This window comes from Numida meleagris, unplaced genomic scaffold (genome assembly GCF_002078875.1).
Source record: "Numida meleagris isolate 19003 breed g44 Domestic line unplaced genomic scaffold, NumMel1.0 unplaced_Scaffold303, whole genome shotgun sequence".
Lineage (NCBI taxonomy): Eukaryota > Metazoa > Chordata > Aves > Galliformes > Numididae > Numida > Numida meleagris.
Window position 1 is genome coordinate 106,452 of NW_018364544.1, and position 10,961 is coordinate 117,412.

A 10,961-nucleotide genomic window follows, 5' to 3' on the forward strand; every position below is an offset into this window, starting at 1 on the left:
TTTCTTGCGATGTTGGGGCCGGGACGTGGGAGCGGTTTGGGATGCGGAGCCGGCGCGGCTGGAAGAGCCAAACTGGGACGCTGCCTCGTGTCGGAAGAGGAAACAGCAAGAGCCCTTTTGGGTTGTTTTCCTGTGTTTTAGGCGATTTTTCACCCCGACGGGTCCCTTTTGCAGGAAGGACGGCGTTTTGCCGTCGGCCCATCCGCGACGTTGCGTTTTTAGGAGCGGGGTGACGCGTTTTGGGGCCATTTCCCTCCTTTTCTTCCAACTCCTCCCAAGCTTTGGGAGAAGCCTCCCCATTGCCGACCCCTCCGCGCTGCCCGGGTCCCATCCTGCTCGCTCCGGGTCTCGCTCTGCCACCGCTTTCCGCTCGCAGCACCCAACGCTTGGCAAGGAGGCAACGGGCTCGTCTATGGGCCATTGTTTTCCCTTGGCTCCCACGATGAAATCGAAGCCTGCTGTTGAATTAAGGGTGGATGTCTCGGCTTTTCGGGGTTCGCTCCAATGCGGGGCTGAGGTTGGAGTCGTCTGGTCCATCCAGCTCCGTCTGGCCGAAGTGATGGGAAACAGGGGGAGACCCCAGGGGGATGTCCCCTGGCTCTCTGCGTCCTTCTGCAGCGGGATTTAAGTAGAAAAAAGGGGAATTTTCCACGGGATCTGGCTTCATCCCGGCTGAGCGCCTTCTACCCGGCCCTTGGGATCAGCGGCTTCGGGATGGCGACGTTGGGTGCAAGATGCTTCCAGTTGCAAAACCCTACTTGGAAATGCAGTTGTCCGGCTGCACCGGAGCATTGGGTGCTTGGGGGTCCCGTTGGGTGCTTGGGGGTCCCGTTGGGTGCTTGGGGGTCCCATTGGGTGCCCAGATCTCATCCAACTACAGGAGCTGAGCCCCGAGGATCTGGCAGGAGGGCGACGATGGCACACGGACTCGAGATTTGGGGGTATTTTTAGGGTTTTTTAAATCCAGCCGGGGACAGAGTAGCCCAGGTGTTGGGGAGCTTGCCCCACCGCAGGGGTGAAGGCAGCAAAGCGGCTTTTTGGGTGGAAAGAAGAAGGTTTTGGGGTCACGGTGCTGCCGCTTGGCTCCGCCGCTCTCCTCCCACGGCCCCGGGCTACGGTGGCTGATAACACAGCGCGAATAATTCCCTCTCTTCATTTGCATTGTTACCTTGAAGGTATTTATAGTCTCCCTGCCTTCTCCTTCCCTGGCTGTGTAAATTTAGCTCCTTGGCTCTCCCCGGGTGCCTTTATCCAGCCGATAAGCCGCGCTTTTTAGCACCGCTTTCTTCTTTCTCCCCCCCCGCCCGCATCAGGGCTCAGCCTTGCACCCGTGGCAGAGATCTCCCTCCCTCCAGGTGCTGCTCATCCCCCCCCAGGCCCTTGCAACTCCGTACTTGCAGCACAGCGCCGAGCAGCGCAGTGGGTTTTGGGGCAATGCGTTGGTTCTAGGGGGATGAAGCCACCGGGCTCGCTTGGACCCTTGGAGGATCCCCCGGTTTGCTTCGATCCGTACGGTTGAACTCAACGTGGGGGTAGAGGATTTCTTGGATTTGGGGTAATTTTGGCGTCGGCAATGGGGTCGGTGCCCGTGACCGTGGTGTTTCTCTTCCTTCAAGCCCGCTCTGTGTCTGCCGTTTCCCAAAGAGCCCCAGATTTTGGGAAGCGGGGGGTTTTGGGGGTGCAAACCGCGCTCTCTCCTGCAGCAGCATCATGGGACTCGGGTACTTTTTGGGGGGAAATAATGGGTTTGAGGTTTTTCTCTGCCTCGTGGGGAATGTAGAGGGGATGGACGGTCCCTAAGCAGAGGGACATTGTCTGTCTTCCCTCCCTATAACGGGATGGGAGGAAAGCTTCGTATTGGTTGCATCACCTCCGGGACCGACCCAGCACTGCGCAAAGGACAAGCGAGGGGACCCGAAATCTTACCCAGGGTTTGATGACTTGGGAAGCAGCAAATAGGGGATGAGCGGAGGGCAGCGGGATGCTGTAGGCAGCGTTGGGAGCAGCGGCTTGGATGGAGCCTGCTGGGTTTTCAGGAGCAGCTCGCCGCTCTCACAGCCTCCTCCGCCTCGGCGAAGCCTTGCTCCTCTCTCATTGTCCCCTCTTATCTCTGTTTCTTGTAGATTTTTCCGGCAGTCCCTGGCCGTCAACCCTCCCGAGTCCCAGCACGGTGTTTTTTTCCGAGTGACACAGCACAATCAGCAAGGGATGGAGAAAGCTGTCCCGACTTTATCAGAGCAACAGCGAGAGCGCCAGGGAGATGGAAGCAGAGCCCTGCTAATGCCACTGGAGCCAAACAAAGAGAATTTTGCTGCCCTCGATTGCCCCCAAGGTGAAGAGAGAAGAGCTGCTTTTATGAAAGATGCAAAAAAGCCTCTGGAGAGCGCGGCTCTATCTGGGACATCGGTGGAAGTGGGGACGGAGCTCGAGGAAGCCGCCTTCTACACCGCTGATGACTTGGTGACAATGAGCAGGGACACAAAGGGACCCTCCGGCACCGATCTCTGTCCCCTGCAAGAGGATCCCGTCTTCTTCTCGCCATTGTCCCGCCAAGAGCCCGACATCGCCCTGGAAGCCTGCGACGTGGCCGGTGAGTGAGTCCCCTTGGGTCCAGCTGCGGGGTGGTGGCATCTCCCACGTGGCTGTGGTTGGGTCAGGGGTTCGCCATTGAGTCAGGGGTTTGCCATTGGGTCAAGGGTTTGCCGTTGGGTCAGAGGGTTGCCGTTGGGTGGGGGAGTTCGCCATTGGGTCGGGGGCTTGCCGTTGGGTCAGGAGGTTGCCATTGGGTCGGGGTTTGCCATTGGGTCAGGAGGTTGCCATTGGGTTGAGTTTTGCCGTTGGGTCGGGGTTTGCCGTTGGGTCGGGCTTGCCATTGAGTTGGGATCGCGTTGTTTTTGTCTGTTGGTTGTTTGGTAACCCGGGTCTTGGTGGTGTTGCCCAGCTCTGGTTTGTGGTGGGTTTTTGCTTGTGTGGTTCGGAGACGTTTTTGCCACAAGGTGTTGAGAATTTGGGATAACGGAGCTGAGATGGGGTGGGAAATGCGTGGGTTTAAGGCTTGGGGTTGTGGCAGAATGAGAAAGGTGGGTGTGCTCGTGTCTGGGTTCAGCACCAGAGACAGGGGTGCAAAACCCCACTTGGGCCTTATTGGGGATCCCCAAATGGGACGTGTGCTGTCACCCTCAGTGGAAGGGTACGGGTTGGCCGGGCACCTGTCTGAGGACCGGTGGTGGCCCACTGAGGTCGCATCTCCATCATTGAGACCGATGGCGCCGGGATCTGTTCCACGGGACGAACCAAATCTCAACCACTGGTGCCTGGGGACCATCTTGGAGCGGGTCTGATGTTGGGGCCCCACTGTGTGCCCCGAAAACACTGGTAGGCAGTGCGTTGGGTTGCAGCCACACGTGTTGCATCTCGCCTGGGCAGCGCTGAGCCCCCCTCGCTGCAGCGAACCCGACTTTCGGGCACGCTTGGTGAGTCAGATCTGCCACGATTTTCCCTGATTTTCCAGGCTCTATACCTTGCCTGCTTTGAGGATTTACCCATCTCCGTGCCGTCCCTGCATCCTCCGAAACTTTTGCATCATTTGGATGCCGAGAGCTTGCAGGGTGCTTGCGTCCATCCTGCACATTTACAACCCTCCCTTCCTTCCCTGTTTCCTTCTGGGATGCCAACCGGTGATTGGCCTCGTTAATTAACTCCTGGCTGGAAGGTGGCCCTCAGTTCCTCCCCTGCAGACAACGGGTGGAAAATTAACTCATGGAGGGGGAAGGAGTGTTTGAAGAGTGAGCAATGCGGGGCAGCCGGGCGTGAGGTTTAGGGCAGGGCATTTTCCTTCAGTGCTGAGCTGGAGGGCAAATCCTGCTTGGTGCTGAGCAGAATTCAGGTTGTTTTCCCTTAAAAATCCCCGAAGGAAGGCGGATTTGGTACGGAGCAATGTGCAGCGTCTCTGCGTTGGCAATATCCTGAGTTCCCCACGTTGCTCGGAGGAGCCTCGTGTTCTGGTTTGGGCAGTTTCACCCAAAAAAACATCACCCGCAGCCGTACAGAACTTCATGAGCACGGAGCCAGTGTTGGAAGTGGGCAGAAGGAATCCTGGTGGAAACCCTTTGCATTTTGGTGGCCTCGTCTCCCTTCTTTCCTCTGTGAGAAGCTGTTCGGGCTCTGTTTGTGCTCTCCCAGAAGCTATTTGGGCAATAAATAGTTTCCAGCTGGGTTTTCTTGGAGGGAAATGGGGATGCTCTGTGGTCCCCTCCCTCCTTTGGGGCTGAGCGAGCAGCGCGCTCGCAGGTCTCAATCCCAAGCTCTTATCTTCTGGCTGCATTTGCAACTCCCTGTGCACCCCCTGCGTCACGGGACCCTTATCAGCCCCGGCCCGGGGGGTTTCCTCCCCATATCAGCAGAGTTGGGGCAGGGCAGTTGGAGCACGCTGAGCTTTGTGCTGGGCTCTCCCTTGTCCTGTTTGTTGGAGCACATTGTCTCGTCCCCATTGTGTCCCCACAGGTGAGTGATCAGGATGGGGCAGGTGGGGATTTAGGGCTTGCTGAGGGGGGAGGGGGGTTACAAAACAGTTTGGGAACGGTGCCGTGAGGTTCCCTAGGCAGGGACGTCCTGCTTTGGGATTGCTGTGGCAGTGTGGGGAGTCATGAGGTCCCCAGTGTTGGGACATCCAACTTTGGGATTGCTGTGATGGTAAGAGGTGTCCCCAGCGTTGGGACATCCTTTGAGATTGCTGTGGCAAGGAGGGGTGTCCCCAGGGTCCCCAGTGTTGGGACATCCAACTTCGGGGTTGCTGTGGCAGTGTGGGGCGTCACGAGGTCCCCAGTGTTGGGACATCCAACTTTGGGATTGCTGTGATGGTAAGAGGGGTCCCCAGCGTTGGGACATCCTTTGGGATTGCTGTGATGGTAAGAGGTGTCCCCAGCGTTGGGACATCCTTTGGGATCCCTGTGGCAGTGAGGGGTGTCCCCAAGGTCCCCAGTGTTAGGACATCCAACTTTGGGATTGCTGTGGCAGTGTGGGGTGTCACGAGGTCCCCGGTGTTGGGACATCCAACTTTGGGATTGCTGTGATGGTAAGAGGGGTCCCCAGCACTGGGACATCCCTTGGGATTGCTGTGGCAGTTTAGGGTGTCCCCACCCCAGGTCCCCCCAGTGTTGGGACATCCAGCTTTGGGATTGCTGTGGCAGTGTGGGGTGACATGGGGTTCCCAGCGTTGAGATATCCTGCTTTGGGATTGCTGTGGCATTGTAGGGTGACGTGAGGTCCCCAACGTTGGGACATCCAATTTCGGGGTTGCTGTGGCAGTGTAGGGTGACATGGGGTCCCCAGTGTTGGGACATCCAGTTTTGGGATTGCTGTGATGGTAAGAGAGGTCCCCAGCAGTGGGACATCCTTTGGGATTGCTGTGGCAGTGAGGGGTGTCCCCAAGGTCCCCAGTGTTGGGACATCCAACTTTGGGGTTGCTGTGGCAGTGAGAGGTGTCCCCAGTGTTGGGACATCCCACTGTGGGATTCCTGTAGCAGCGTGGAGTGTCGTGAGGTCCCCAACACGGGGACATCCAGCTTTGGCAGTAAGAGGTGCCTCCGAGGTCCCCAGTGTTGGGACATTCTGCTTTGGGGTTTCCCCAGGGTCCTGCCCAGTGGCACGACTTTATCCGTGGGGACGCTTCGTACCGCGCTGGAAAGCCCAGGGTTGGGTTTCCAACCAGTGCCGTGCGTCAGACTGGTTCAACTGGGAAGGTTTGAGTGTAGGCGACCTCTCGAGCTCACCAGGCTAAAAAGGGACATTTTCATCCCAAATCGCCACCGGGGAGGAGCAACCCAACCCGTTAGAGGAGGAGTAACCCAAGATTGAGACAAATCCATAAATCCTCCGTGCGTTTTTTGGGGGATGCAATGGTGGAAAATCAAACCCAATGGGTTCCCTCAGTGCCACGGCCCTTGTGTAGGGACAGAAAATGACCCCAAACCCTTCAGTGTGGGGCAGGCCAGACCCCGGGGCTCTCCCCGAGATCCCCCTGAGGTGAAAAAGAAGAAGTGTGGAAAACTTCCCCCACCCCATGGAGGAAGAGGAGGAAGGGGAGGAGGCTGAGGAGGTGCCGTGTTTAATTTATACAGGTCTGACAGCGAGGACAATGCCTCTCTGGGTTGAATGTGGCACAGCCTTCGTCCCACCTCCGCGTCCCCCCCATTTCCCCACTTTTTGGGTTATTTTTTCCTTTTTTTTCCCATTCTCATCCCTTCTTTTGCGTCCCCTTCTCTTGCGAGAACCGCCATTGCGGGCCAGGAGTCGCTTTCCCATTCATCCCTCCGAGCCCCGATGGAGCTGAGATTGCTCCTGGGAAAGGCTGAGCCTTCCTTAAGTTGGTGTTTTAATTTCATTTTTTATTTATTCTTTTTTTTTTGTTTTGTTTTGTTTTGTTTTGTTTTCCTGCTGGAATGAAACTCAAGAGCCCACTCGAGCCCGGGAGCTTTGGGGCCGCGTTTGGCTCTGAGCTCGGCTGGGAAGTCAAGGGGCTGCAGGTTGGGGGGGGGATTTCTTGCCAAAATACGCCCACAGGAGTCATTGAAAAGCTGAAATAGCAGTGATAGGAGTGTTTGGGAGCTGTGTTTGGGAATTGCCCCTCTCCATGGGTACAGGTGGTTGGGGACAGCTTTGTCCTTGGGTTGGGTCTTCATTGCTGGTGGGGAACAGTTTGGCCGCATCTTGATTTTGGGGTTGACATCTGGCCTAAATCCTCTCAAAAGAGGAGGAAAAAAAGGGGTGACCTCGAGCTGTGCTGCTCCATCCCTGACTCCGTTTCCCCTTGCAGCTCCCTTCCCTGCACGCTTTGCTCCCTGCACGTTGGGGGAAAACCCCATGGGATTGGGGACGGTGCAGCTCCGCAGGGATTTGTTGGACGCGGAGTCCGTCCTCGTGGATGTCCCTGGTCCCCTCTGGGCCACTGCTGTCATTAAAGCAAAGCTCTGTAGGGCTTTTCCAGGGACGTCCCACTGAATGGTTTGTGAGGTCACCACGGGTTTGTGCTGCAGCGGGGAAAACCCGCCGGGATGGCGGACGTGGGGCATGGGGGACACGAGGGGACATTAGAACTTTGGAGGGCATCAGGGACATGGGGGTGACATTAGGACATGGGGGACAGTGGGGGCATGGGGGTGGCATTAGGACATGGGGGACAGTGGGGTGATGTAGGACTTAGGGGACAGTGGGACATGGAAGAAGCGGCCATGGGGACGTTGGGACACTGGGGACATGCAGGGACAGCAGGAATTGTGGACATGGGTGACAGGGGATGGATGTTGGGACACTGGGGACACTGACTGAGATTTGGGGGACATGGGGACACTGGAGATGGGGACAACACATTAGGACTTGGGGACATATGGGGGACGAGGGGACATCAGAACTTGGAGGGCACCGGGGACATGGGGGTGACATGGGGACATGGGGACATGGAGGGACAGTAGGACATGGGGACATGGATGCTGGGAGCTGGGTGGCATTGGGGACAGTGGGGACACTGGGATTTGGGGGACATGGGAGACACGAAGACATTAAGATTTGGGGACAGGAGGGACACAACAGCTTGGGGACACTGGAGCCATGATGGGATGGAATTCCCCAAATTCGGGTCAATTTGGGGGATGTTGGCATCGCATGCCCTTCTCGGAGGGGATGGGAGCAGGGAGACCAAAGGACAGAGATGAGTTTGGGTTTTTTTTTTTGCTGAAAATTGCAAAATCTGCGCAGTGCTTGAATAACTGAGCTGCCACGGAGCGATGGAGATAAGGGGAAAAGAGCCGGAAAAGCATCAGCGCTGTGAGCGCATCTAATGCCAGGGCACGACGGCAGCTCGTTAGCCTGCAAGAAAAATGGATAAATTTTACTTTTTCTGAGAAATCTGAGAGCCTCTGCCAGCTCTCGCACTCATCCTGGGTTGGGTCCTTGGGATTCCAGGAGCGGGACGCTGCGTTCGGGTTGGTTTGTGTGGGTTTCTCCTGCCTCGATGACCTCCGAGAAGGGCACGGTGATAAATAAGATGACCTCGGTGATGTAAGATTTTTTTTTTTGCTGTGTTGACCTGGATGTCCCAGTTCCTCACTGCGAAGTGCTGGAACGTGTTTTGGGGGAAAAACACGTCGGTTTTGCAAGGTGGATCCCAAGAGGAAGCGTTTTGGGGTGGGACGTGGCGCTCAGGGTTGGCCGTGGGGGTTCGCAGAGAGCTCTTGGTTGAGGCTGCGTGTCCATCCTGGTCCAGGTTGGTGGGAGTTGAGTTGGAAACATCGAATGGGCCGCCCCAAAAAGGTGAAGAAATCGGTGTAAGCTCAGCTTTGGGGCCGTGTGGCTGCATAAGGAATGGGGATGGATGCCTACACTGGGGAGACCCGTGAGCAGATCCCGGCATGGCCAAAGCTCCGCGTGGTTTTATCCCAATCCTTAAGCTCTCTTTTAGCTTGGAGACCTCAGTTCTGCCCCGCTGGGAGTCCTGAGGTGCTGCTCTCTGGCCCCACTGATCCTGCCCCCAAATTGCGTCCCATTGCCCCTTGCTGCATGTGGGATCTTGCACTTGTTGGAGCGCTCAGTCCGTAGGAGCCTGGAGAACACCATGAAGAGGTTGAGGAGGCCAAAACGTGCACTGCCAATGTTTGTCCGAGATCTGGGCTTGAGTGGGGAGGTGAGACCTTGAGGCGCCGTCCTTGTTCCTAATTTCAAAGTATTGGAATGAGTCTGGGGGGGGAAACGCGTTGGTTTTGCGAGGTGGATCCCAACGGGGAGCGCTTCGGGGTGGGACGCGGTGCTCGGGGTTGGCCGTGGGGTTTTGCACCGAGCTCCGTCCGCCTCCATCCCTTCTCCCAAGCCCATCCCAAGGCGTGTTTGCCAACGCTTTGTTTCCACGGCCGCCTTTGAACTCCGTCCAAGGAAAGATAACGCGATCACAGGACGGACCGAGCGGCGGGCGCAGCTCACGCTGGTCTCCTCCTGCCTTCATTCCCGGGGCCAGTCCCTGCTGCCTCCGTCCAGAAACCCTCAGCCTTGATGGAGGTTTCCTGCACGGACGAGGAGCAGCGCGGCGGTTTCCCGGCGCGTTCTCCATGCCGGTGGATGGAGGAGTCCCTACGCCGAGGAGGCTGAGCTCGTCCCGGTAACCTCGCTCGTCACCGTGCCATCAGCCTCGCAGCCTGCGAGCGGTGCCAGGAAAGATGTCATGTTGTTGCCTAGCAAATAAATAACCCGACGCTCGAGTCCAAGACAACAGAGAGAGCGTAGCTGGAGCCGGGACGTGGAGCGCACTTGGTGACCCTGCAGTTGCATGGAAAAAACCCACGCGGCGCGGCCTGACCCCGAGGGGATCTCTCCTCCAAGGCTTTTGGGGTTGGTGGCCATCAGGATGAGGGTTTGGGAGCGAGGCAGCGGTTGGGTTGTGGGGTTGCTCGCAAGCGTGGCCACGTCCCCGTGGGGTGGGAGTTTTGTTGCGCCGTGATTCCACCAAGCGTGCCACCGAAAGAATGGGCCAGGAGTCCGTGGAGGTGTTGGTTTCCGTGGTTTTCTTGGCCCCTTTTGGACCCCAGAGCTGGAGCCCCAAAGGCGAGGAGGGGTGGGCTCTGCCCCCCTTGCTATGGGGCCGTGCAAGGCATGGAGCAGCTGCTGTGCCACTCCATGACAGCTATAAATAACGTCCCCAAGCCCGGTCCCCTGTGCCGCTGCTCGCGCTAACGGGGCCGTGGTTTAAAAATAAGCCGGGGGCACGGCTGTGGGTTCTCCTGCTGCCGTGCAAAGTAGGACACGGCCACGTCTGTCCCCTGCGCTGGGTGCAAGGTTGGTTTGTGCTGTGCAAAGCCAGGCGTGGGCACGGGGCGAGCCTTAGGCCTTGCACCTATAAGCTGGGGGTGCAGCGTGTCGCGGTTTGGGGGCTGTTTGCTTCTGCCCCACAGCCCAGGCTGCTTCATCCAGGCTGCCAGATGTCCAGAAAACATCAGCAAACAGCTCAAACCTCTTTTTTTTCTTTTTTTTTTTTTTTCTCCTCAATATAAATTGGGATAGAAACTAACTGGGAGAGAATAAAGGGTGCGTGGCTGTGGCAGTGACCCCTTTTGTAAGACAGGGTCAGGCTGAGGACAGAGATACCATCACCTTCTCCCAGTCTCAGCAGCAATGAGCTCATGCTCCGGCACGGGGCCACGCTTGTCCTTCTCCAGCATTTGCTGCTGAGGAGGAAATGAATCTTGAGTTTGCACCGTGTGTATGCAGCACCACGTAGATGTGTCATCAGGATGCTGGGTTTGAGCCATTCGGTGCTTTGCAGCATTTTGGGGGGGGGAAATAGTTGGTTTTGGGACATGGTGTCCTTGTTGTAGGAGATCTGGGGGAGCTTAGCCCACGTGGTTTTGTCTCTAGGCTGGAACTGTGCTGCTGCCCCACTGCTCCGTGTCTGGTTTGTCCTCCTTATGACCGTGTCATTGGATGCGTTATTCTAGTTACGCATTATTATAGTTATTGGAGGTGTGATTATTGTTTGGGGTTGTTTGTGTGGTCAAAATCCTCTGTTTTCTTGCTGTCTCCCAAAAATCACAACTGTGTTCTTCCCCAGTTTGCACCTGATGGTCTCCACAAATCCCTTGCAGACAGAACCATGTGAATATTCTCAGTTCATCTCCATTTCCCAGCTGATGTTCCAGTGGCCAATCCCTTCTTTCTCACCCCGGGATCAGTCCCGTTTTCCACCCCATGGTGAGTAGGGACTATCTCCACCTGGGATGCTCAAATGGAGGAGGGATCTCAACAGCATTTGGGTCCCATCTTGGTTCATCTTCCACCTTGCTGGATCTCCACTGTGATGGTGACCCTATGTGCTCCGTCCACAATGGCGGCCCAATGGACAATGGTGACCCAATGGGTGATGGCCATGATGGTGAACAAATGGGCAATGGTGACCCAAGGGGTGATGGCCATGATGGCGA

The 10,961-nt window shown here is 56.8% G+C and overlaps 1 protein-coding gene across 1 annotated transcript in view; it reads left to right on the forward strand.

Annotated features, from left to right (window-relative positions):
- Positions 1-6: 6 nt before the first annotated feature.
- The window catches only part of WIZ (widely interspaced zinc finger motifs), a gene marked incomplete at its 3' end in the record, with an annotated part of 45,075 nt that continues 34,120 nt past the window's right edge, over positions 7-10,961 (forward strand). The window contains 1 exon segment of the mRNA XM_021382871.1: positions 7-2,590. Within this exon segment, the coding sequence (XP_021238546.1) occupies positions 1,963-2,590 (628 nt within the window).